Source organism: Mustela nigripes, chromosome 1 (assembly GCF_022355385.1).
Source record: "Mustela nigripes isolate SB6536 chromosome 1, MUSNIG.SB6536, whole genome shotgun sequence".
In the NCBI taxonomy this organism is placed as follows: Eukaryota; Metazoa; Chordata; class Mammalia; order Carnivora; family Mustelidae; genus Mustela; species Mustela nigripes.
In genome coordinates, this window is record NC_081557.1 from 242,997,870 (window position 1) to 243,024,260 (window position 26,391).

The 26,391-nt window shown below is 37.3% G+C and overlaps 1 protein-coding gene across 2 annotated transcripts in view; it reads left to right on the forward strand.

The window, feature by feature from the left end:
* Positions 1-26,140, forward strand: part of SLAIN2 (SLAIN motif family member 2) — an 89,556-nt gene extending 63,416 nt beyond the window's left edge. The window contains exons 7-9 of one of the 2 annotated variants that reach the window (XM_059383584.1): positions 223-300; positions 21,429-21,747; positions 23,115-26,140. In XM_059383584.1, coding sequence (XP_059239567.1) covers positions 223-300; positions 21,429-21,747; positions 23,115-23,181 — 464 coding nt within the window. In that variant the 3' untranslated portion in view covers positions 23,182-26,140. The remainder of the gene's footprint in view (positions 1-222; positions 301-21,428; positions 21,748-23,114) is intronic. The other variant, XM_059383591.1, reaches the window with a different exon arrangement.
* Positions 26,141-26,391: the final 251 nt, after the last annotated feature.

Sequence of the window (26,391 nt, forward strand, 5' to 3'; positions counted from 1 at the left end):
ATGCACTTTGCACTAAGATTTCCATCCCTTTTCCTTTCTGACTTAATGCACTAAGCATCACTTTCAGATTCTTCTGCTTCTAGGTTTCTAACATATTTTCAACTTATGGTTTCTGTTCCTTGATAAATTTTCAAGTATGTATTAAAATATTCAAGTTTACAGAAGCTATAGCCTTTATCTTGTCCTTCCAGGCAAATATTACAGTTCCTTATTTTTCAACAGCTTCGCAAAGGCTGAAAAATTTGCCTCGTACTTCCCTCAAAGCCAAACAGTTGCTTCAAACTTCATCTACAAAAAGAGGTAACTACAGCCTCTTACTAAGTTTTAAATTTCAGCAAATGATCTAGTAGTTAAATCTTATACCTTTTGGTATACTGAGTCATTGATGTCTGTAGGGCACGTTTTCTTTTTTCTTTTTTTTTTTTTAATAAAGTAATGTGGATTCATTCTCTCTTGGATAAGTCCAGAAGAAACTTATTTTCTGCAGAGGTACGTATTGGATTGCTCTTCTGAAAGGAATAAGTGATATGTAGCATTTTCTATTAGAGAATTTATCATTTTTCTTACCAACCTAAAACTGAAGGTCATTGTTTTAGCTTAATGTAGATGAACTAATAAGTGCTTTAAAATGAACCAAATGCCAGACATTTTGTACGTAAATTTTTTTCTTCTGACTTGAGTTTTGGATTTACTTATCTGTAAGATGAAATGGGAATGCTTTCCTTTTAGAAGTTGATAAACATTAAAACAAGATGTTGTGGTTAATTGGTAATGTTTGGACTTATTTACAGGAGTGGTAGCTTTTTTAAGAACTGAAAGTTGAAGTATGTGAAGGTTGGACACCAAAGCTATCATTTTGGTTTGAACAGATTGGATGTATGAGCAGCTAGAGAGAAGTAGAATTGCGGAAAATACCATGGAATGGGGTAGGACCAGCAGTAGTAAGAATGAATAGAAGCCTCAGAGGAAATGGGACATAACAAATATAAGCAGTGAGGAAAAATATTAACCCTATCCAGGACATGTAGACTTCTCGACAGTTTCAGATCTCAGTAAATAATAAAGATATATGAGGAGGATAAAGTATTAAAGGACATTATGTGGAAAGAGGAGATTTGAGATTTGTTAGTTGAAGAAAAAGATTTGGTTAATACGGGTACAAAAACACTGAAATACATATTTTGGCAAGTTCACTTATATGTAAATGTTTTAGCAATGATTTGGTAAATTAAGTATGATTTAAGGAAATAGTTTTAAATAATAGAATCTGAAGGGAAGAGAATAATCAAATGGAAATTTTGCATGTGTAAATATTTGTGTTTTGAATACCGAAAGTCGATCATAGCCCTCCAATACAAGTGTCTTTCAGTGCTACTGTCAGAAATAAGAATAAGCCTGGGTGGCTCAGCTGGTTAAGTGTCTGCCTTTGGCTCTGGTCATGTTCTCAGGGTCCTGGGATCGAGCCCTGTGTCCGGCTCCCCACTCAGTGGGGAGTCCACTTCTTCCATCTCCCCCACTGACACAAATAAATCCAAAAAATCTTAAAAAAAAAAAAAAAAAAAGACTGGATAGTATATGTTCTTTAGATAAGAAGGTGACTTATTAGGAATTGTAATAGAAAAGGGTCCTTACAGAAATTATTTGAGGACCAAAGGCTTTTTTTTTTTCTTTTGAGACTTCTAGGTATTTTTGAGTACTTGGTGAGAGGTAGTGAAAACAGGAACATGAAATGAAAAGATTGTGGTGTCTAAAACAGGACAGGAGATTACTGTATCATAATAAAACATAGGATTTTATGTTTATATAAATTTTGTTGTATGCCTCTCTAAACTGCTTCATAATTTTTAGGGGAATCAGGTAGGTTTAAATAATTTTAAATTTTTACTCAAGGATTTTTTGCTATTTATTAGATTAAGAAGATCATAACTTTTGGGTGGTTGGTTTTATGTTTTGGGGTTACTACTGGGTTTTTTCGACCTATGAAAGTTGCATATTTTTGTGACTAAGCCACCAAACTCCCACCCTCCATGATACGATGGCAGGAAAACCCAATTTTATAATTCCTGGTACCTCTAGTTGTCTTAGTAAAGGGAAAGAAGATTGCATGTTTGTGTGTTGGGTTTTATTGTTGTTTTGTTTCTTTTTGTTTAATCTCTTAATTTAATCCAGACTCATAATTTTTTTATTGGTATTGTGGTTTGGGGTGAAAAATGGACACAGATATACAATAGGATTTAAAATAATTCAGGTTAGGTGTGCCTGACCAGCTCTGTCAGTAGAGCACTTGATTCCTTGATTCTTAATCTTGGAGTCTATTTATTTATTTTATTTTAGAGAGAATGAGAATGAGAGTGAGCAAGCATGAGAGAGGGAAGGTCAGAGACAGGAGCAGACCCCCCTGCTAAGCAGGGAGCCCAATGCAGGACTCTGATCCCAGGACTCCCAAGATCACGACCTGAGCTGAAGGCAGTCGCTCAACCAACTGAGCCACCCAGGTGCCCTAATCATGGGGTCTTGAGTTCTAGCCCTATGTTTGGCATCAAGCCTACTTTAAAAAATAAACTTAGGCTAATTACCGGGTAAAGCTGAATCAGAGACTGGGATCTCTTGGGTCCAAGGCCAAATGGATTTTCTAATTTTCCCTCATATCTCAACTTTGAAAAAGAGGGTCTGCACTGGACTGGGGGATTCTCTATTCTTGTTAGGGAATTGAGGCAGATAAGATTCAGACACCATGTGTTCTTACGTACCTTTGGCACTTTAAACCTGGACTAGAGAAACATGGGACTGGTCAGTAAATTGTCAAATAAATCAGTTGTCCCATCCTGGGGATGAAGCTGTCGCATCTTCTAGAAATTTGGCGTACTTGTTTTCAGGACTCAAAGGATCATGGAAAGAGGGAGAAGGTAGTTCCCTTAACAATTGGAAATATCACTATGAATTTAATTATTTTTTTAGAGAACACACACGCATGAGTGGGAACAGGGAGAGAGAGAATCTTACACAGTCTCCATGCTCAGCACAGAGCCCAAAGTAGGGCTTGATCTCATGACCCTGAGATTGTGACCTAAGCCAAAATTAAGAACCACTCAGGAACCCTGGTCACTTTGATTTTAATTGCATTTAGTGGTATTTGGAGTTTGAAGATGGGAAGAGAAGTAAGAACTGTGTTGCCTGGCACAAAGGGCCACACCATAAACATCTGTTGAATGAGCACAGTCATGCCACTAACTCAAGGCTGGACTAATTCCTCTTTGCATTTTCTTCTTGCAAGGGTTTTTTTGTTTCTTCAGCCCATCCATCTCCTTAAGGAAAAAAAAAATCCATTGTGTATAGTTAAGGCTTCCTGGGCATGACTGCTTAAACTGCTCTGACAAAGAGATCTTCATTCCTATTTATTGGGAACTCAGTGAAGTGGAGGTAAACAAAGTAAAGTCCTCACCAAGTCAGAGGGAAAAATACGACTACTTAGAAAAACTGATGCATAGATCAGGACAAATTAAAATGTAGAAACATACCTTAAGTATGTTTCTTTAAGTAGAAAGAGGCGGAAATGTAGTATGAGTTAGCGATGGTTTTTGTCCCATACTGCTTGAATTCACTGTATTTTGAATATTTATAGAAGGTGAGATAAATGTTTATAAGAAGCCATATTGATAGGAGTTTAAAATGCTGTTTGATATCAGACTATCTGAAAATGGAGAAGCTAGGAATTTTGCTGTTACCTTGGATCCAAAATTTAAAATTTCTTATATTCGCTTTTCACTAACAAGTATTTATTGACTCTGTATCATAAACAAGATATACTCATTATATCCTTCCCTTCCCTACCCCCCCCCCATGTCTAGTCCCTCTTTACTTCTATTATAGTTGTGGTCAAAGCCAGCTCTGTCATACGGAGTTTTTAGATCCAGTTAAAATCATAAGAGTTGTTCCCTTTCCCATGATTTTATTATAGAAAATTGAGAGAATGGGAAAGGAGTGGGCATAGGGCTCTCTACAAACATACAAATCCTTGTTAGCCATTTCACACTGTTTTTGGAATGATAGTTGAATAGATTCTGCTTACATTTAGAGTTGGTAAGTCTTTTTTTATTTTCCAAGATCTTTTTTTCTTCTTTAGTTACATCTTCATTACATCTGTCAATTTCTTTTGTAGAGGAAGTCCTAAATCAAAACTTTCTCCTCTCTGAAATTGGTGCCTTTATTTTTCTGATTAAAAGCTGACTGACTTTTAGGAAATTAAAGTTAGAGCTAGGAAGTCTTCAAAAATACCTAATTTCAATTAACCTCAGTTTATTCTTTTTCCTTCCTAGCCCCCAAGTTTATAGATAAGACAAAAATGCTGCTACCATTATAGGAAACACTTTTTATAATAGTGAAACTGTAGCTTAGTGCACTTCTTTACTTTCTAGTTTTCCCTTAGGCTATACGTTAACCTTGTTAAAATACTTCTCTCCACATTCTGAGATTGTAGAACTTCTCGAATTTATAAATCTGTTTGTTAAATTTTGTTATTTTAAAATATAACACGAATTCAGAAAACCATATAATACATAGTTTAATGAATTACAACCTTTAGTGACCACCATTCATATCAGGAGACTGTAACTTGCTACTTCAGAAACTACCTGTCCGCTTCCAGACACAATCCTCCCTTGACCTACTTCCCCAGAGTAGCCTTTCTTCTGAATTTTTATAGCAGTCACTTCCTTACTTCTTTGGACATTTTGATAATCCAAGAAATGAAACTGTAGTTCTGCCTCTTTATGTTTTTTTACGTTTCTCTTAATTTATAGTTTTCTTCTAACTCTGTACTCACCGTTGTTAAGTTTGTTTAAAGAAACCACCAGATCATTGGCCCCATAGCTGTGGATGTAGATCCACAGGCCAGATCTTGCTGATGTCTTTTCCATGGTGTCGTTTAGTACATTTCTCTGTATTTCCATGAAGTGGTAATCGGATCTAGATGCTTAACTGGATTCAGTTTTGCTGTTTGGGGGAAGACTACTTCATAGAGGGTGTGCTGCTTTAGCCACAAGTGCACAAAGCAAGACTACCTCTTTTTTGGTGTGATATTATCAGTCACTGATGCCTAATACCTATATCCTTACTTTATTGGGTATTGCAGAATTGGTTTATTTCCATTCTGATATTCCCTTTTTTTCTTTTTGGTCAAAATATTTATATAGAGAGAAACTTTCCTTTATTCTTTGCTCACCCAGCAATATACTTACATTAGGAAATTCTGAATAAATTAATTCTTTCTCATTATTTACCAGTTACAAAATAAATTGGCACTCTACCGTCCTCCAAAGGTGACCCATATTTTTCTTAGATATGTATCATTATGCTCTTATAGATTCAAACATTTTTTTTTATGTGTTTTGATTCATTCTGGACATTTTCCCAGCTTTGGTGGAAGTTTCTTCAAGTTGGCCCTCAAGTCTTTTTTTTTTTTTTTTTTTTGAAGATTTTATTTATTTATTTAACAGACAGAGATCACAAGTAGGCAGAGAAGTAGGCAGAGAGAGAGAGGAGGAAGCAGGCTCCCTGCTGAGCAGAGAACCTGATGTGGGGCTCCATCCCAGGACACTGGGATCACGACCCGAGCTGAAGGCAGAGGCCTTAACCCACTGAGCCACCCAGGCGCCCCGGCCCTCAAATCTTTTTGATATAACCCTAGTAGTCTGATAAATTATTGCTAACTGGTATGATAGGATAGGCACATCTTGTACATTTCCTGCCACGGATTAATCATTTCTCCAAAAAGTCATAATTTCCTTTGATAGGAAATGGAATTTCAAAACCAAAATCTGAGTTCTTAGTTATATTAATTGTTACTGGGTTGGTCATTATTTCTAGGTTTTTTTTAGTTACTGGAGCTAGTAAATATATGCATAGATTCCTGACTGTGTGTATTTTAAGATTGAATGCCTTAATGAGTTCATGCTGATACTTCTATTCAAATTCAAGGCTTAACGATAGTTAATCTCTTAACTTACACCTGTATCTCCCTTATCTTGCTCTAAGAATTCTGTCTCTCACCAGCAGATAGAATTAAAATATCATTTAACAATTTGTTTTATCCCATATTATACACAAAACCTGGGGAAACCATTATCATAATATCATACAATGTGATTACTGAAAATACTTAATATAACCTTTCACATATGCTTGCTCCTTTTTTTTTTTGCAGTTACACTGCATATCCATTATCAGATTGAAGAGTCATTTGTACTTTTATTTAGTCTTAGTTCTACACTTAAATAATATTTTAGCGCTTACCACCAGTCTGTACATTGTTGTCTGTACATTGTTGTCTCACCAATCATTTTTCTTGTTTGAACTTTCTTGTTTCATTCTCTAGTAGGTTCCTTAAAAGGGAGTTAAAGAAGCAGTATCCATTCCCTCCAGATTTGTGTGTTGATGACAGTTCGTCCATCCTTTTTATATTTGAAATTCATTAACTAGATATGAAATCTTTGGTTCATATTTTCTTAAATATATATTACTCCATTTTTCTCAGGAATAAAAAGTTATTTCTCTTACATTGCTTTGGTTCTTTATCTGGATGTCCAAAGGATGTTTTCTTTTCCTTTAAAGTTTAATCATTTTTTTTTTAAGATTTACTTTTTTATTTTAGAGAGAGAGTGAGCCAGTGAAGGGAGGGCAAAGGGAGAGAGAATCCTGAAGCAGACTTCCCACTAAGTGTGCAGCCTGACATGGGGCATGATCCCAGGACCCCAATATCGTGGCCTGAGCCAAGAATCAAGGATCAGCCACTTAACCAACTGAGCCATTGAGGCGCTCAAGTTCAATAATTTATGAGAATATATCTTAGTGTTGGTCATTTTGATTTTATTTCCCCAGATAGGTGGTGTGTTCTTTCAGTATGGAATTGCACATATTTTAAAATTTCAGACAGTCTTTTAAATTATGGTTTTTAGTATTCTTTTCTCTTGCTTTGGCTTTCTTCTTTTCGTGGGGGTGCCTGTTGTACATGTGTTGATATTCTTCGCCTATCTTCTGTGTCTGTTGCCTTCCCTTGAATCCATTTCCATCTTCATTTTTTTTCTATAAAAGTTTCTTTTCATTGTCTATTTCTCTTAAAGCATTATCTGTCATGTGTGGTAACTCTTGTGTTCTTTCTTCCATAGACTTCATTTTAAGATGATTTATGTCCAGTTCTTTTCTGTGTTCTCTATCACCCATTTTTTAATGTTTCCCATTCTGTTTTATGATGTTCTTTCATATCTTTTATCATTTTCTTAAATGTTTTTAGAATTTGAGATATTAGGTTATAATTTTCATCTTTTGTGTATGTGTGCATGGTGGACACGATTTCTGGCAAGGTGTACTGTTAGTAGAAATGTTATTCTGGGGGCGCCTGGGTGGCTCAGTGGGTTAAAGCCTCTTCCTTCGGCTCGGGTCATGATCTCAGGGTCCTGGGATCGAGCCCCGCATCGGGCTCTCTGCTGAGCAGGGAGCCTGCTTCCTCCTCTCTCTCTCTGCCTACCTCTCTTCCTACTTGTAATCTCTGTCTGTCAAATAAATAAATAAAATCTTTTTTAAAAAATGTTATTCTGCTCTTTTCTTTTTTTAATAGTAACTTCACATGGGATTTGACCTCAGTGCTTGTCTCTTGCCCATTTTTCTTTGGAACTTTTTTTTCTAAACATTTAGAGAGGGACTTTGATTTAAGATTTTCTAATTTTATGTCTATGGAGATTGCAAAACTGTTAAAAAAAAATACTGCTACTTATTTTCTGAGATTTCTTACCCTTGCTCTTCTTCCCTAGTTATAAAATTCATCCTTTTGGGGCACCTGGGTGGCTCAGTCAGTTAAGCAGCTCAGGTCATGATCTCAGGGTCCTGGGATTGAGCCCCACATTGGGCTCTCTGCTCAACAGGGAACCTGCTTCTCCCTCTCCCTCTCCCTCCACTGCTTGTGCTCCCTCACTTGCTCACTTGCTCACTGTCTCTTTCAAATGAATAAATAAAATCTTTTAAATAAATAAAATTCATCCTTTTAAAGTGTTTAAGTCAGTGTTTCTTACTATATTTATAGAGCTGAGCAATTATTTTGACCTTAGAGATCTTCATTACCCACATAAGAAATATCATACCCATTTCCCACTGCTTCCAGCCCCTGGCAACCACTGATCTTTCTGTCTCTGCTTTTACCTATGCCTCTGCTATTTCTTGTAAATACAATATGTGATCTTTGTGACTGGCTTAGCATGAGGTTTCCGAAGTTCATCATAGTACAGCATATGTTAGTATTTTGTTCCTTTTTATTGTGATGTATATCCAATTTGGTATGGATATACCAAATTTCATTTATCCATTTCTCAGTTGTGAACTTCTGAGTTTACACTTTTTGCCTCTTTTGAAAATCCTAATGCTGCAAGTATTTGTCAGTAGCTTATTTATTCGTATCTATTAATCTTTTTGTATGTAAGGAAGAAAACCTATAGTGAAGCCCATTCCCAGGGGTGTCTCCTGCCTCTTACATCTAATAAATCTTCTCATGATAACTGTGTGCTTACAAAAATAATGGTGACTCATGTATAGTAATGGAAGAAGAAATCAAAGGCTTCTATGCGTTGTTAATTTTGTGTGTGTGTGATTATTTGTCAGCCTTCACAAATTTAATAGGCCTTGGTATCATGTCTTATGAAACCTGTCTAGGATAGTAGCCCCACAAATATGTCCTGAGTCTAGTTAAAAATAAAAATGGTGAAAATAACATTTTAATTTCTACTTCCGGAGGTGTTTCTCTCTTAATTCCCAGTGAAGAATACCAATCTGGGATTTGAGGAGTTGTGGGTTCAGCTTCTTTCTTTTTTATTGCTCAGTTGATCTCTGTGGTTGTGGCAAGTTTTCTTTTCTACACAGTGAAAAGGTGGGAACAGATAATCACTAGTGACTCTTGTAGCAAGGATTTTTTGACTATAACGAAAGAATCATATTTACATCATCTCTGAAGTCTTTAATAACCAGAACTTATTTTTTTTTAAGTCTTTATTATGTCAGTAACCTCTTACAATCCTTGATGGTGTGTAACTGGGATGATGTAACTTACTATAGTAAGGGAGAGTTAACAAGTATTTTTGTTTTTAATTTTGTGTTAATTAATTGAATGGCATATCTATTTTAATAAATGTTTCTCTCCCCCCATCAGTCATAGTGGCCAGTGTTTCAGAATGTGTATATTTTTATTGTAAACTATATATTTGATATTTACATATTTTTAGCAATTATACAATTAATGGAATTTTTAGTTTGGACACATCACTGTAAAGAGAACCATTTGGAGTATCTATGTTTTTTTCATGTTGCTATTTACATTTGAGATACATTATTTATAAAACACTCTGAATATTTATCAAGCTAAAAAACAATATATAATTTACTCAGTTTTTCCCATTCTAAAGTGCCTATTGTGTTTTCTAAGCCTCAATTAGAAAACTTACCATTTTTATTAAATGCTTACTAAAAGACAAAAACAATGAATATTTGAAAATAGGAATCCTCATACTACCCACCATTTCATTTCAGAGGTGGCTTAACTGAGACACTGAGGTCAGTATTTTTAGTCATATGTCAGTTTTATAAATAGAGTTCTAATTCTTGTTCAGAGTAGATAACAGCTTCATTTTATGCCTCGATTTAAGTGCAATTCTCAGTATCCAAAGTGAGTAAAGAGAAATTATAACCTACTGTCATAATTAATTTGGACAGTAAAGCCTAACTAATCCCTGTGTTTTAGTTAATTTATAAGGATGGCCTGGGAGATGATTGTCTTGAGTGGCATTGTTGAATATCTTTCCAGAGAACTCAGCTGCAACAGGCTGAAAGGCTCTAATATTCCCTAGATAAGGAAGGCGCAGATGTAGTATGCCTTACAGTTTGTGTAATATTACACATTTGCCAACTGTTTATACAAATAATACTCATTTGATTTTCACAGCTAACCTGTGCTATTTGCTGAAACTTGCTGAGTTTTGTTTATATGAGATTTACATCTAAATATTTCTATTTCTCTTTTTGGGGAGCAATGTAAGTAGTGTTATGTTTTTTATTTTGATTTCTGTACATTCATTACTGCTATATAGAAATACAGTAGATTGTTATATGTTAATCTTCTATCCTGTGACTTTACTGAACTCAGTATTTCTAGAAGTTATTTTTTGTGTGGATTCCTTGGGATTTTTGAGGTAACAATCTGAAGACCGTTTCTTTTGAGTTTATATGCCTTGTAATTTCTTGCTTATTGCACTAGCTAGAACTTCCAGCACTATGAATAAGAGTGGTAAGAGCATATATTTTTGTTTTGTTCCTTAGAGGGGAAGTAGTCTTTCACCATTAAGTATAATGTTATATGTGTATTTTTTATGAATGTTCTTTAACAAGTTCAGGTTCTCCCATTCCTGTTTTTCTCAGAATTTTTATCATGAATATGTGTTAAATTTTGTTAGATGCTTTTTGCTGCAGTAGATGTGATCATGTGACTTTCCTTTAGCCTGTTTTATGATTTTCAGGGTTTTTTTTAAAGATTTTATTTATTTATTTCACAGACAGAGATCACAAGTAGACAGAGAGGCAGGTGGGGGGGGGGGGGAGCAGGCTCCTTGCTGAGCAGAGAGCCTGATGTGGGGCTCGATCTCAGGACCCTGAGATCATGACCTGAGCCAAAGGCAGAGGCTTAACCCACTGAGCCACCCAGGCGCCCCTGATTTTCAAATTTTGAACCAACTTTGCATCCTGGAATAAACCCCACTTGATCATGGTATATGAGATTTCATATATATATATATATATATATATATATATATATAATTGAGTTCTGTATGCTAATAATTTATTAAGGAATTATACATCTACATTCCTGAGAGAGATCAGTCTGTGATTTTCTTTTTTGATACTTTTGTTTCTGGTTTTGTTTTTTCTGGCTTATTGAGTCTTTCTCTGACACCACTCAGACATTTGATGGCTGAGGCTTGGTGGTATTTTATTACTACTAGGTGGAAATAGAAACCTGGGTTTTCTACTCAGTCTTTGCTGGCACCCAAGGCGGAGGGGACAGGTGGGTGGAGGTAGTCGTTCTGGCTCCGCACTTCGTCTCCATTCACACTGTGGTGGAGGTGGGCGTGTTACCACTGAGCAATCCTCAAGGTCCTGACTCTATACAGGACCTCCTCTGACACTAACCCATGAGGAGAGGAAAGAACATCTGATTACCTTGTTCTCTGACCCCTTCCTGGAGAATATATGGGGCACCTTGTTAAACCTCACAAGAATAGTAGTCTGGACACCCCACCAGCCCTTGCTGATGGGTGAGAGTAAGGCTACAGTTTCTCTGTAGTGTTTGGCTGGAGTAGAATAGTGATATCTAAAAGCTCTCTTTCCTAGCCCTTTGGCTAGAGAGAGCAGACTTTTTCCTCTGTCACACCTAATGGCTTTTCCAGGTTGCCAGTTTCTTCTGCTCCAATTTGGGGTGTATGTAGCAAGAAGAAAACCCTAGTAATTCATGATTATGTCATCCCTTAGGTCTCAAGGTCCCTAGGCAGTCTTCTTTTTCCACTCCACATCAGAATTTTATGTCTATTTTAAATATCATGCCTAGGGTTTTAAATTATACTTAAGTGAGAGAAATAGAGAAAAATGCATCTATCCCATTTTCCCAAGTGAAAGTCTGAGACTCACATTTTTTAAAAATTTTGAGAGAGGGCGCCTGGGTGGCTCAGTTGTTAAGCATCTGCCTTCACCTGAGGTCGTGATCCCAGGGTCCTGGGATTGAGCCCCGGATGCGGCTCCCTGCTCGGTGGGGAGCCTGCTTCTCCCTCTCCCACTCCCTCTGCTTGTATTCCCTTTCTTGCTGTGTCTCTATCAAATGAATAAATAGGAACATCTTTTTTAAAAAATAAAATAAAAATAAAAATTTTGAGAGACAATCATTTCCCTGGTATTAGTAGTATCAGTTCAAAAAACTGTCCAAAGTTATTCCAGAGGAAAAGATGCTTTGCACAAAGCTTGTTTTCAAGGTAAGGTTTGTGTAAGACATTCAGAGCATTATAGACATATTCCCATATGTGTAAGGTTGTCATGTAGAAATGAAGCACTCTTAGTCTCATTAGTGTAAGTGCCTAATTTCACCATGGGCTTTACATCAGTCACCATAAGAAGGAGGCCTAGGACTCTGGTCATCCCTCATCTAGCAGATTGTCAGTCACAGTGTTTTAGTGCATCTCTTAATCTCACCTCATTGCCATCTTTCCTCAACTCCCCAGACTTTTCCAGAATACTCTTTGAAGCTTATGATCCTCTGAACTGTACTGTTCTTGCTCCTATCAGAAACCTGCATTCCTGCAAAAACCAAATCCTAGCTGAAAGACTACCAACCATGGGAAAAGCTAGGACTGACGATGGCCTTTTTGGAGTTGGTACTAGAAGGATGAGGTCCAGGCCACACCCTCAAGTAGTGGCTAGATAAATTAGAGCCTGGGAGCCTTAGTTACCTAGTAAGCCTCCAGGAAACCACTGGAACAGCTTGGGTAGAGACTGATCTGGCAAGGGAGATAAGGCTAAGTTTGGAGAATGGAGTTGAGAAAATATATTTATAGTCACCTGTAGAAAGGGCAATATGGATTATGTAAGAGTTAAAAAAAAAAATCTTCATGAAAATCATGGAATTTGCAATTCAGGAGTACTCAGACCCTGTGGACATCTTCAGTTTTCTACAGAGGAGACTGCAACAGTTGTTGGGGAACCAGGACATTAATTATTCGCGAGTCATTATTCTCAGCCTTGGCTCTACTGTAGAATCCCTTATGAAGTTTTCTTAAAGTCAGCTGTATTCAGGTGGAATTTTAAAAACACATTTTGAATTTCAGCAAAACTTCACATTCGTGGGATGCCTGGGTGGCACAGTCAGTTGGGCAACTAACTCTTGGTTTCAGCTCAGGTTGTGATCTCAGTCTTGAGATCCCGCATTCCCTCAGGCTCCATGCTCCGGAGCTGGCTTGGAGTTTCTCTCTACCTCTCCTTCCCCACTGTGCACCCATGTGCTCTCTCTCTCTCTCTCTCAGATAAATAAATAAATCTTTAAACACACACACACACACACGTTCATATAACCACCAATATAGTAAAGTCATAGAACATTTCCATCATCCCCAAAAGTTTCCTCGTATTTCTTCCCTGTCAGTTCTTCCAACTTCAAGCAAATATCTGATCTGCTTTGTTTCCATAAATTAGATTTGCCTTTTCTGGAACTTTATATAAATGGAGTCCTTCAATATGTGCTGTTTTGTTTCTGGCACTTAATTAACTCAGCATTATTTTTAGAGTCATCCTTATTATATCAGCAGTTTACTCCCTTTTAATTGCTGAGTAATATTTTATTGTATGGATACATCACAGTTTTAGTCATTCACCCACTAATGAAAGTTTGAACTGTGATCGGTTGAGTAGAGTGTTCTTTAAATGTCAGGCTAATTTGATTGGTGGTGGTATTTGTCTTCTATGTCCTTTCTGATTTTCTACCTACTTGTTTTATCAGTTACTGAGAGTGGAGTAGTATTGAAATATCTAATTATAGACTTTCCCCCAGCTTTCAGTTATGTCAGTTTGTTTCACGTGTTTCATACATCTGTTTTTGGGTATATGTTATGTTCTCTTCTGAATCAACCCCTTTAACATTGAACTCTATTTCTCATGGTAATCTTTTTTTTCTCTTGTTATTTTAGACATTCCAGCTTTTTCATAATTGGTCTTGTGTAGCTTTTTCTGTTCTTTTACTTTTAACCTATGTTTTTATGTCTAAAATGTCTAAAACCTATGTTTTTATGTCTAAAACCTATTCCTTCCTTCCGTATTTTTATTTAAATTCAATTTATTAACATATAGTGTTTTATCAGTTTCAAAGGTAGAGGTCAGTGATTCATCAGTCATATATCCAGTGCTCTATTACATCACGTGCGCTCCTTAGTGTCCATCACCCAGTTACCCCATCCCCCCACCACCTTCCCCTCCAGCAATCTTCAGATTGTTTCCTGTTGTTAAGAGTGGCTTATGAGGGGCACCTGGGTGGCTCAGTGGGTTAAAGCCTCTGCCTTTGGCTCAGGTCATGATCCCAGCCCCGCATCGGGCTCTCTGCTCATCAGGCAGCCTGCTTCCTTTCTTCTCTCTCTGTCTGCCTCTCTGCCTACTTGTGATCTCTGTCAAATAAATAAATAAAATCTTTAAAAAAGAAAAAAGAAGAAGTGGCTTATGGTTTGTTTCCTTCTCCTGTTTCATCTTGTTTCCTTTTTTCCTTCCTTCCCCTATAATACTCTGTTTTGTTTCTTAAATTCCACATATCAGTGAGATATGGTGATAATTGTCTTTCTCTGATTGATTTATTTCACTTCGCATCATACCCTCTAATTCCATCCATATCCAACTCTGAGAAAAAAGTTGATGGTATTTTGATAGGGATTGCATTGAATGTATAGATTGCTCTAAGTAGCAAACATTTTAATAAGACTTGTTCTTCCAATCCATAAGCATGGAATGTTTTTCCATTTCTTTCTGTCTCCTTCCATTTCTTTCATGAGTGTTCTGTAGTTTTCTAAATATAGATACTTTGACTCTGTGGTTAGTTTTATTCTTAGATATCTTATGGTTTTGGTGCAGTTGTAAATGGGGTCCACTCCTTAATTTCTCTTCTGTCTCATTGTTAGTGTATAGAAATGCAACTGATACCTGTGCTTGATTTTATATCCTGTACTTTGCTGAATTGCTGTATGAGGTCTGGCAATTTTGAGATGGAGCCTTTCGGGTTTTCCACACAGAGTATCATGTCATCTGCAAAGAGTGTGGATTCGGATGTCATTCATTTATTTATTTATTTATTTATTTACCTATCTATCTATTTATTTATTGATTGATTGATTGGTCTGATTGCTGAGACTAGGACTTCTAGTATTATGTTGAACAGCAGTGGTGATAGTGGATATCCTTGCCATGTTCCTGACCTTAGAGGAAAAGCTCTCGGTTTTCCCCATTGGGAATGATATTCACTGTGGGCTTTTTGTATATGGCTTTTATGATGCTGAGGTATGTTCCTTCTGTTCCTACACTATGAAGACTTTTAATCAAGAAAGGATGCTGTGCTTTGTCAGATGTGTTTTCTGCATCTCTTGAGAGGATCATATGATTCTTTCTCTTATATTTTATTTTTATTTTTTTAAAGCTTTATTTATTAGAGACAGAGCAAGGGAGCAAGCACAAGCAGGGGAGGGGCAGAGGGAGAGGGAGAAGCAAACTCCCCACTGAGTAGGGGACCCAACTCTGGGCTTAATCCCAGCATCCCAGGATCATGACCTGAGCCGAAAGCAGATGCTTAACCACCTGAGCCACCCAGGCATCCTGCCCTTTCTTTTATTAATGTAGTGTAGTATTAATGTAGTGTATCACATTGATTTGCTGATGTTGAACCACCCCTGCAGCCCAGGAATAAATCTCACTTAGCCATGGTGAATAATCTTTTTAATGTACTGTTGGATCCTGTTGGCTAGTATTTTTTTTTAATTTTTTAAGATTTTATTTATTTATTTGACAGAGATCATAAGTAGGCAGAGAGGCAGGCAGAGACAGAGAGGGGGAAACGGGCTCCCCGCCGAGCAGAGAGTCCAAAGCGGAGCTCCGTCCCAGGACCCCGGGATCATGACCTGAGTGAAGGCAGAGGCTTTAACCCACTGAGCCACCCAGGCGCCCTGGCTAGTACTTTTTTTAAAGATTTTATTTATTTACCTGAGAAAGTGTGCACTCATGCACATGAGTGGACAAGGGGGCAGGGGTGAGGTGGAGTGGGAGAAGCAGACTCCCCACTGAGCAGGGAGCCCAGTGTAGGACTCAATCTCAGGACCATGACCCAAACAGAAAGCAGCCACTTAACGAACTTAGCCCCACAAGCATCCCCCTATTGGCCAGGGTCTTGGTGACAATTTTTGCATCCATGTCCATCAGGGATATTGGTCTGTAATTCTTCCTTTTGGTGGGGTCTTTGTCTGGTTTTGGGACTAACATAATGTTGGGACCAACTCATGGAAAGAATTTGGAAGTTTTCCTTCCATTTTGCTTTTTGAAGTAGCTTCAGAAAAATGGGTATTAATTCTTTATTAAATGTTTGGTAGAATTCTCTTGGGAAGCCATCTGGCCCCAGACTCCTGTTTGTTGGCTTCAGATTCCTTGCTGGTTATGGGTCTGTTCAGGCTTTCTGTTTCTTCCTTTTTCAGTTTTGGTAGTTTGTACATCTCTAAGAATGAATCCATTTTTCCAGATTCGCTAATTTGTTGGCATATAGTTGTTCATAACATGTTCTTAAAATTGTATTTCTTTGGTGTTGATTGTGATCGTTCCTCATTCATGATTTTATTTATTTGGGTCATTTTTCTTTTTGATAAGTCTGGCCAGAGGCTTATCAATCTCATTCTTTCAGAGAACCAGCTCCTAGTTTCATTCATCTGTTCTACTGTTCTTTTGGTTTCTGTTTCATTGATTTCTGCTCTGATCTTTATTAATTCTCTTCTTCTGTCAGGTTTATGCTTTATTTGCTGTTCTTTATCTAGCTCCTTAAGGTGAATGGTTAGGTTGTGTATCTGAGACCTTTCTTGTTTCTTGAGAAAGGCTTGTAATGCTATATATACTTCCCTCTTTGGACCGCCTTTGCTGCATCCCAAAAGTTTTAAACAGTTTTATTTTCATTTGTTTCCAACAATTTTTTTAATTCATCAGTTTCCTGGTTGACCCACTTACTCTTTAGTGGGATGCTTTTAGCCTCCATGTATTTGAGTTCTTTCCAAATATCTTCTTGTGATTGAGTTACATTTTCAAAGCATTGTTTTCGGAAAATATGCAGGGAATGATCCCACTTTTCTGTTGCCAGTTGAGACCTGATTTGTGACCAAATGTGTGATCAGTTCTGGAGAATATTCCACATGCACTCTAGAAGAATGTGTATTCTGTTCTTTAAGATGGAATGGTCTGAATGTATTTGTGAAGCCCATCTGGTCAGTGTTGTTATTCAAAGCCCTTGTTTCCTTGCTGATCTGCTTACATGATCTATCCATTGCAGTGAGTGGGGTGTTAAAGTCCCCTACTATTACTATATTATTATTGATGTGTTTCTTAAATTTTGCTATTAATTGGTTTATATAATTGGCTGACGCATGGTAGAGGAATAAATATTTATAATTGTTAGATCTTCTTGTTGGATAGACCCTTTAAGTATAATATAGTGTCCTTCCTCATCTCTTACCTACAGTCTTTGGTTTAAAATCTAATTTGTCAGAAATAAAGATTGCTACCCACGCTTTCTTTTGATGTTTATTAGCATAATAATGTCTTACCACACCCTTACTTTCAATCTGGAGGTGTCTTTTGGTCTAAAATGAGTCTCTTACAGACAGCATATTTTTTTTTAAAGATTTATTTATTTATTTGACAGAGAGAGATTACAAGTAGGCAGAGAGGCAGGCAGAGAGAGAGAGGAGGAAGCAGGCTCCCCGCTGAGCAGAGAGCCTGATGCAGGACTCAATCCCAGGACCCTGAGATCATGACCTGAGCCGAAGGCAGCGGCTTAACCCACTGAGCCACCCAGGCACCCTTACAGACAGCATATTGATGAGCATTTTTATCCAGTCTGATACCCTGTGTCTTTTTGGGGCATTTAGCCCATTTACCTTCAGAGTAACTATTAAAAGATGTGAATTTAGTGCCATTGTATTACCTGTAAAGTGACTGTTTCTTTTTTTTTTTTTTTTTTTTTTTTTTAAAGATTTTATTTATTTATTTGACAGAAATCACAAGTAGACAGAGAGGCAGGCAGAGAGAGAGAGGGAAGCAGGTTCCCTGCTGAGCAGAGAGCCTGATGCGGGACTCGATCCCAGGACCCTGAGATCATGACCCGAGCCGAAGGCAGCGGCTTAACCCACTGAGCCACCCAGGCGCCCCGTGACTGTTTCTTTATATTGTCTCCATTCCTTTCTGGTCTGTGTTACTTTGGGGCTCTCTCTTTGCTTAAAGGACCCCTCTTAATATTTCTTGTAGGGCTGGTTTGGTGATCACAAATTCTTTTATTTTCTGTTTGTCCTGGAAGCTTATCACTCCTATTTCAAACAACATCCTTGCTGGATAAAGTATTCTTGGCTGCATAGTTTTATTTTTTAGCACACTAAATATATCATGCCAGTCCTTCTGGCCTCCAGGTCTCTGTGGATAGGTCTGCTGTCAGTCTCATGTTTCTATCTTTGTAGGTGGTTATGGACCTCTTGTCCAAGGCTGCTTTGAGTATTTCTCTTTGTCTCTGAGATTTGCAAGTTTCACTATTAAATGTTGTTTTGTTGTCCTGTTTTAACTGATTTTGAGGGGTTGTCTGTCCCTCCTGGATTTGGATGCCTGTTTCCTTCCCCAGATTAGGAAAGTTCTCTGTATAATTTGCTTCAGTATACCTTCTGCTCCCCTCTCTCTCTTTCCTCTTTTTCTGGGATCCCAATTATTCTAATAATGTTTTGCTTTATGATATCGCTTATCTCTTGAATTCTCCCCTCATGATCCAGTAGTTGTTTATCTCTCTTTTTCTCAGCTTCTTTTTTCCATCATATTTTCTTCTCTATCACTAATTTTTTCTTCTGCCTATTTATCCTAGCAGTTAGGGCCTCCATTTTTAATCATATCTCATTAATAGCCTTTTTTATTTTGACTTGATTAGATTTTAGTTCTTTTATTTCTCCAAAAAGGGATTCTTTAGTGTCTTCTATGCTTTTTTCAAGCCCAGCTAGTATCTTTATAATTATTATTCTGAACTCTAGTTCTGACATCTTATTTATGCCCATACTGATTAGGCCCCTGGCAGTTAGTACTGCCTCTTCTTCTCATTTTTCAGGGAGTTTTTCCATCTTGTCATTCTTGCAGAAAGTGGCCACTTTTCTATTTGTAGAATTGCAGCAATTCTTTTCTTACATCTCCGGTTGAGTTCTTGGGGGTTCGGAATGCTTTGGTAACTTATCTAGCTGAATTACTGGGACCAGACAAAACTAAGGTCTCCTACTCCTCTGCCATCTTGGAAAGTATTCTCTAGAATGTGTTTCTTTTAGATAGCATGTTGCTCTTTCTCTTGTGGGTACCAACAGTCATTACCTTTTCATTGGAGTGATTGCTGTTCATACTCAATGCTGTTATCAATATGGTTGGTTTGCAAGTTCAGTTTGTTTTCTCTCTGTCCCTTCAGATCTTTGTTTTTTGTTGTTGTTTTTTCTCCCTCCTCTTTTATTCTGGAATAACTAAGTACCTTTTAACATTACATTTTATTTTTATTGTTGGCTTATTTTTCATCTACTTTTTTTTTTTTTTTTTTTTGCCAATTTAACTTACTATATGTTTATTTTCAAGTAATAGGCTTTGTTTAGTTTACAGTGTTTCAGTCTTCCTTTGCTCAGTCTCCTGGAACTTCACTTGGTATATGTGCAGCACAATATTTATCCAAAGATTCAAGCAGACTCCTCAGCTGAGTTTTGGAGGTCTTCTGGAGCAGCTCCCGCAGCAGAGGTATTCTGCTCCTCAAATTCCAACTTTTGTCTTCTCAGCTCAGCAAGATAACTTTCATCTGCTCAGGACCCTTCTTGCTCTACATTCCAAAAAGCATGTCCTTCCCCTCAGAAAAGCCGGTGTGCTCACAGAGCTCATCACATTTACTTTCCTTTTCTCGGGAATTACAGTTCTGTGCTGCCTGTTGTCCAATATTTGAAAACTGTTCTGTATATTCTGTCCAGTTGTATAGGTGTTTACAAGTAGGAAGGTAACCCCTCTTCCCAGTTTTGCCATCATGGCTTGAAACTCTTGTGGTGGTTTTAATAATAAATATCTGAGTTTCATTCTAGATCGGATTTTCTGGAGGTGGTGCCTGGGTTTCTGTGTTCTTTTTTTAAAAGTGCCTCGGGATTCTGATGCACAGTCAAGTTTGGGAATCATGGCTCTAGGGTTTTTGGAGCCAAGCAGAGATCATTTGAGTCTGTCAACTACTGGGGGCCTAATATATTTTAAGTACAGAGATGCTGAAATTTGGCAGGAAAGATCAGTTGGGAAGGAAGGAGGCTATGTATAAAAAAAAAATCTTACTGTAAGGAAGGTAAGAGAGGAATTTCCCATTTGGGACTTTTGAAGCTAAAGTGTATCCTCTCTACTTTCTCTCAGCGGTAGAAAATAGTGACCAGACTCATCCATTTTTTCCTTTCCTACCTGCTACTGTGGTAGACCTTACTGTTACCTATACCATTTAGACAGATGAGTAGAAGTGAGGAAGATGGAGTTGTGTGGTATAATCCTACTTCTGGAGTCTTAAGACTAAGGTTTTCCCTTCAGTCATAACATCCCCAAACTAATGGGTGTTGAGTAAGAATAGGGTGACCTGATTCTGCCTTTTATCCAACTCTCCCCTTCCCCATCTCCATCCTTTTCACCTCCCAAATTCTTTGTTAGATAAGCAAGTCAAGGTAAAATTTTATTTATATGGTGTGTAGCCATTCGTGGACATTTGAAGAAACTAAAATTGATGCCCTTTTAGAGGTGACTTAGCTAAACCAAATAAACAGGGAATGATGAATGTGTCCCCTAGGAGATCTGAACTTAAAACGTTAAGGTACAACCACGATAATAAAACTTATTTATAGTCCTATTTTGGCTTAAAAATTAATGCAAATTTTATGTTTTATTCTTTCATGTATCAGTATTTGTTTTAACTTAAAATTGTGTTAACTTCTAGAATTGACATTCTTGAAGAATGTACCATCTTTATCCTGTGTCTTCAAACACATCTTGATATGCCCTTAGAATTATAACTTCTCTGCTTGGTGAAGCACAATAGTAGAAGCTTTTCTGTTTTGTTTTTAATGTTTTATTTCTAAGTTTTAAGTTACACTAAAGGTGACGTAGGACTTTGAAATATAGCCACCAGATATTTGATAACATGTTTACATGAATGATCTTTTTGAAGGGAGAGTATGTTCCAAATTCTAGTCAACATGTCATAGCCATTTTTTCATTTCTAGAATATGGCCCAGGTTAGCTGCTGCAGTGAAATAGAACCCTGCAGTGCCTTTTCTCTTCTGGTATTGTGGATTCCTAGCAGGGCAGAGTTAAAATACTGTCATGAAGTATAGTTGCAGTCCTCTGAATAAGGATTCGGTTAATTAGGATTTACCAGTTCTCTTGTTTTGTTTTGTCAGCCCAGAAATGTTCTTTATTTCTTGCATTTCTGTAGAGCGAGTTTTTGTGAATACAGATGTACTGTGGCCTAGTCATCAAGTATAATGTAAAGCACTGGTTCACTTACACTTAGTTTCTACTAAAAACATTGATTTTTCTTTGCCATTCTGCAGTACCTTCTCCAGGCAAATTCCGCTCCCCTGCAGCACCATCTCCTTTGGCTCTCCGGCAACCAGTAAAAGCATTTAGTAACCCTGGCTCTGGTTCTCCTGGGAGCCAAGAAACAACACAGCTCACACAGACCACCTCCTCACCTGGGCCTCCCATGGTTCCGAACACAGTCCCAGCAAATCCTCCCAACAATATCAACAGCACTACTCTAACCAGACCTGCAGGGACAACCGCGATGAGAAGTGGCTTACCCAGACCCAGTGCCCCTTCTGCTGGGGGTATACCAGTGCCTCGCAGCAAACTTGCACAGCCTGTTCGCAGGTAAGTGACAGACAGCAGAGTGGGTAGTTTAGAATTATGCTCATCAGTGCATGTGATAGAAAACCTAGAGAGTCCTAGTAGACTTGGAATAAAATGTTACTTTGCTGTTTTAAAGAAATTGTCACTTAAGATACTAGAGAATCACTCCACTTTGGTCAGCTAAAATTCACCCAGATGCCTAATGTGATTAGGCATCTACGAGAACTCCTAGAAAAAACTATTAGAATCACTCAGTTTGGTTGTGATATTTATTCATTTTGAGTATGTTATTCAGTAAAGATAAAGACTTGTTAGAACCTAGCATGAGATTTAAGATAAAACTTCTAGCTAGCAAATCTGAGTATAACCCAAGAGGGTGGTTTTCCAACTTTGTTGCAAATCAGAATCTTCTGTGGAGTTATAAATGCAGAGACCCAAGTTTTATGCCCAGAGAGTAGATCTGGTATGAGGGCCGAAATCTGTGGGTAATTTTTTTTGTCTGTTGCATCTTCAGGTGATTCTGAGGCCAGCCAGGCTGGGAACCATGCATCTGTGTAATCGTAGTATGTGCCTTTCAGGAATGCGATTACCACCGTCAGTACACTTAGGAGTCCAACTATAATTAAACTTGAAATACTTATTTTCATGGGAAAAAATGGCTTTCATCTTGTAAGAATTTAAACTGAATTACCTATATCTTTTATTCTAAGATAGATTTATTACATTTCCGAATTCAGCAGTAGAGTATAACAGCTTTTTGCTGTGCACTGTGCTAAATAACTTGTACCTTACTGAATTTTTACAGTAACATTAGGCATGACAATAACATAAATATTAAACTGTTATTACCCCTGTTATTACTTCCCTGTTTCAGAAAAGAATATTGAAATTTAATGACATTAAGTAATTTGACCAAAATTATACAACTAAAGGCTTTCAGTTCTAAATATGTCTGACTTAAAAGTCCATTTAAGCACTTACATCATTTTACCTCTCTAGTGATGGTGACACTGAGTCTGTTGTCACATTCATCACTCTGCCCCCCTCCAACTAAGTAGTTAATTAAAATGTTGGTGATCCATGCTGTTGGAAGAGATGAGACAGTCTTTTCCTTTCTGTTAGTGGCTATGTTAACTCTAATGGCTGTGTTAACAAAAAGATGTTAGTGAAGTCACCAGAGGCCCAGTTAGAGACGTCATCTGGGAAGTTGGAAATGCCAAGTGTGGGACCGTTGTGTTGATAGGCTGTTTAGAGCTTTGATCTCAGTAGTCCCCTGAAGCAGCCTTCATTGGATCGGGATGCCACCTGCAAAAAAATATCTGTGGGAGATAGTATGGTAACGTTTCATAAAGCCTTACAAATCACTTTATTAAATTGCTTTATTTCAGATCCTTGCCAGCTCCTAAAACCTATGGTAGCATGAAAGATGACAGTTGGAAAGATGGCTGTTACTGACCAGCAAAGATGAGAATGCAGAGGTCCACAGCTTCATGGATACCCCTTCACCAGGCTAAAAGACAACTTTTATATGCAGACTGTTCAGATAAGACTCATGGGGTTTATAAATCCCAGCCCTCTCTGTCTTAATTAGCACAAACTGACGGAGATGATCAAGCAGCACTTTAATGACATTTAACATCAGATGTGTTTGGTAATCATACAATCACTCTCCATGGAATCACATTTAGTTTTGTTTAATAGAAACTAAGTTGATTTTTTAATATTTGACAGAGGCCAATATCTGGGCAAAAAACTAACGGATGCCAAAGAGAAATGCCCATTTGTAAATGAGAGAATACCTTTGTGCACAAGAAAATGGTGAATTCAAGCTCTCCAAAACTTCGCATTCAACCTAATTTACTGTATAAATAGCATCAATAAATATTTGTGTTAATGAGAACTAATATTCTGACTAATTATCTAAAATGTTTCACTAGTGTTTCACTAGTACTCCAAGAAACTAAATTGAGATGGAAGGGAAGATGGGGGTGGGAAGAAATCTAGGCTAGAGATTTCAAACATGATACCTAAATTTGTGAGAATTCTATAAATTATTTTTGCAGATTCACCAGAAAAAATTGTCATTTTGTTTGGTCTTAAGTTTTGGATGTAGCTCCCGTACCACCAGCACCAGAGAACGTTCCACCGTGCATCCGCCGTGTTGCATTGACACATCGGACTTCTGCCTGTTTGTTTTGATTGCCAAAAGGGCTTAATAACAGTTGTACAATCTTTCTAAACTTTATAGCTCCTGGCTCAGGAAAGATAGCCTTTGCTGTTGAAGCCAACGTCTTCACATGCTGTCATATCTGTTATAGAACTAAGAGATCGTGTTTTCATTAGCAGGTCTCCATGATACGAAAGAGCAAGTAGTGTGTGTCTTCATCCTTGATCTAACTAACACCGCCTCCGTGCTCACAGCCTCGAACAAAACCGTACCATGAGAGAGAAGGGGGATATCTATGCACTTCACTTACAAAATCTCTGGTAATGACCGTTGTATTGTTACTGTTCACTGACACAACGGTCTGTTACGTGGTAGGAAGATACAGCCGGCTGGATCCTACTTCACTTGATCCACTTCAAACTAGGTAACTGTATACAACCTCCTTGGAGAATACTGTCCCTTTTGACTTGGATTCTGCCTTACGTTAATTTTTACATTTTTGGTAACAAATGAAACCCACTCCGTATGACTCTAACCTGTTAAATACTTGCTCTCTAGTGGCCCCTTGTGTATTCTGGAAATCACTTATTTCGGTTTTATTAGACAATTACGAGACAAACTTTCTTCAGCAGGCTTCTCCTTTTTCATGGTGAGGTCTGTTTTAAAATACTTAATTTGAATGGCTCTGAAATACTGGCAATCAGGTTACCGAAGGGATTTTAGAGATGTGAACATAAGTTCATTTCTTGTTAGTAAAAGACATTCTGTAAGTTGGCAGAAATTGAGAGACAAAAGAGAGACTTGATATCCGGGATAGCATTAAGGTTGATAGGTTGAGAGAATGATAAAATGTTTAAAACCAAGACCCCCATTCTGCCATGACACCATGGGACTTTTTATTAGCTTGACCGTTAGGGAGTCATTCAGTTAGCACACGCAGCTGGAGATTCAAACTGCCAGAGCCAATGTATTCGGTGTATGATGCAAGGAAGAAGTTCTGTCCTTGAATTGGAGGGTGGTGGGTGTGGGTCAGGGAAGGGCGGCGCCGGAATTCCACATGATGATGAACTAAAAAATGTTGCTTTTCAGAGGAAGATAAAGAAAGCATCTGCTTTGGGTGGGGGGTATCTCATGTAAAAATCTAAGTAAAAGAAAGAACTTGCCACTGTCTCTTTTGAAAACCATATGTATACAAAATAGGTCTCAGTTTCAGTGCAACATTGCAAAAGAAAAATATGCTGCAATCTAATAATTACAAGGAATTTTAACTCTATTTGAAACACCCATTACATTAAGTTAGATTATCTGTTTCAAAAGGAGTATTCAGGTTATTTAACTTTGTTTTTAAATGGCTGCATCAGAAAAAAAAATGTCTATTTTTTTTTTATTAAAATACTTCATCACTTATTAAAAACGTATTTGGATCTGAGTTGGGTAAAACATTATTTTACCTGCTGTTGTACTACCACAGACTATTGGCTTTTAGGTTCCTAAAGAGAAAAATTGCCTTTTTACTAGAAGGACTTTGTGTATTGCCAATTTTTCTGTTTGGGAATATCTAAGGATTCGCTGTGGTTAGTCTTACAGAAGAAATGTGGATTTGATAAACTAGTGCCTATGATTTTAACTTATGTTTGATATATAGTAGTAAGGGTTTTATGAATGTTGATTATTTTTCTGTGCCAACAGCCCAGAATTGTCACTTATATGTAAGCAGAGAGCTCTGAGCTCTGCTTCCAAAGTTATTTAATTTTTTCAGTGTTTGAATGTTATTTTTTTGTAAGTGTGTTAATAAAAGTGTAAAAAATTGGAAAAAAAATATAAATCTTCTTAACGAGCATTTGCTGGATCATTTTTCTACAGAACTTGTTTGTATAATATGAAACACTCTCTGAAGAGTTAACTTTTTTCAGTTTTCATGCCCTGGAAATCACATTTTGTAAAACTGGGGACCATTCATAATTGTCAGATACTTTTTAAAATTATCTCAGTACATCACTTTTATAAGAGTTTTTTTGAAAGGAAATTAGAAACATGTGTCCCCAGATATTTGTATGACTCTAGAATGGTCTAGACTATGTATGTTTAAATTTTTATTGAATGTACAGACATCCATTTTTGACATTACGCATGGTCCTTTTTCAGATCACATGAAGTTTGATTTGCAAACATTTCTATAGCTGAACTTGTATGTGTGGTTGCCTCCTTAATAAAACAGCCTGACCATAATGTTTATTATTAAATTTATATTGGTTTTTTCAAGTGTTTTATGAATTTCTGGATATGGTAAGATTCCCCACCCCAAGTTGCCTACGGTTGGTTTCAGTAAATTTCTCAGTTGATTTTTTTTTTTTTTTTAAACACACAGACCCACGTCATATTGCCCTTACAAACTTGATCTTCATGAGTTGGAATATATCATGTTATATTCTCCTTGTCCTAGTTATTTCATATTTGAATTATTTGGAGTATACTTATAGTTTATTCAAAACTGGTAT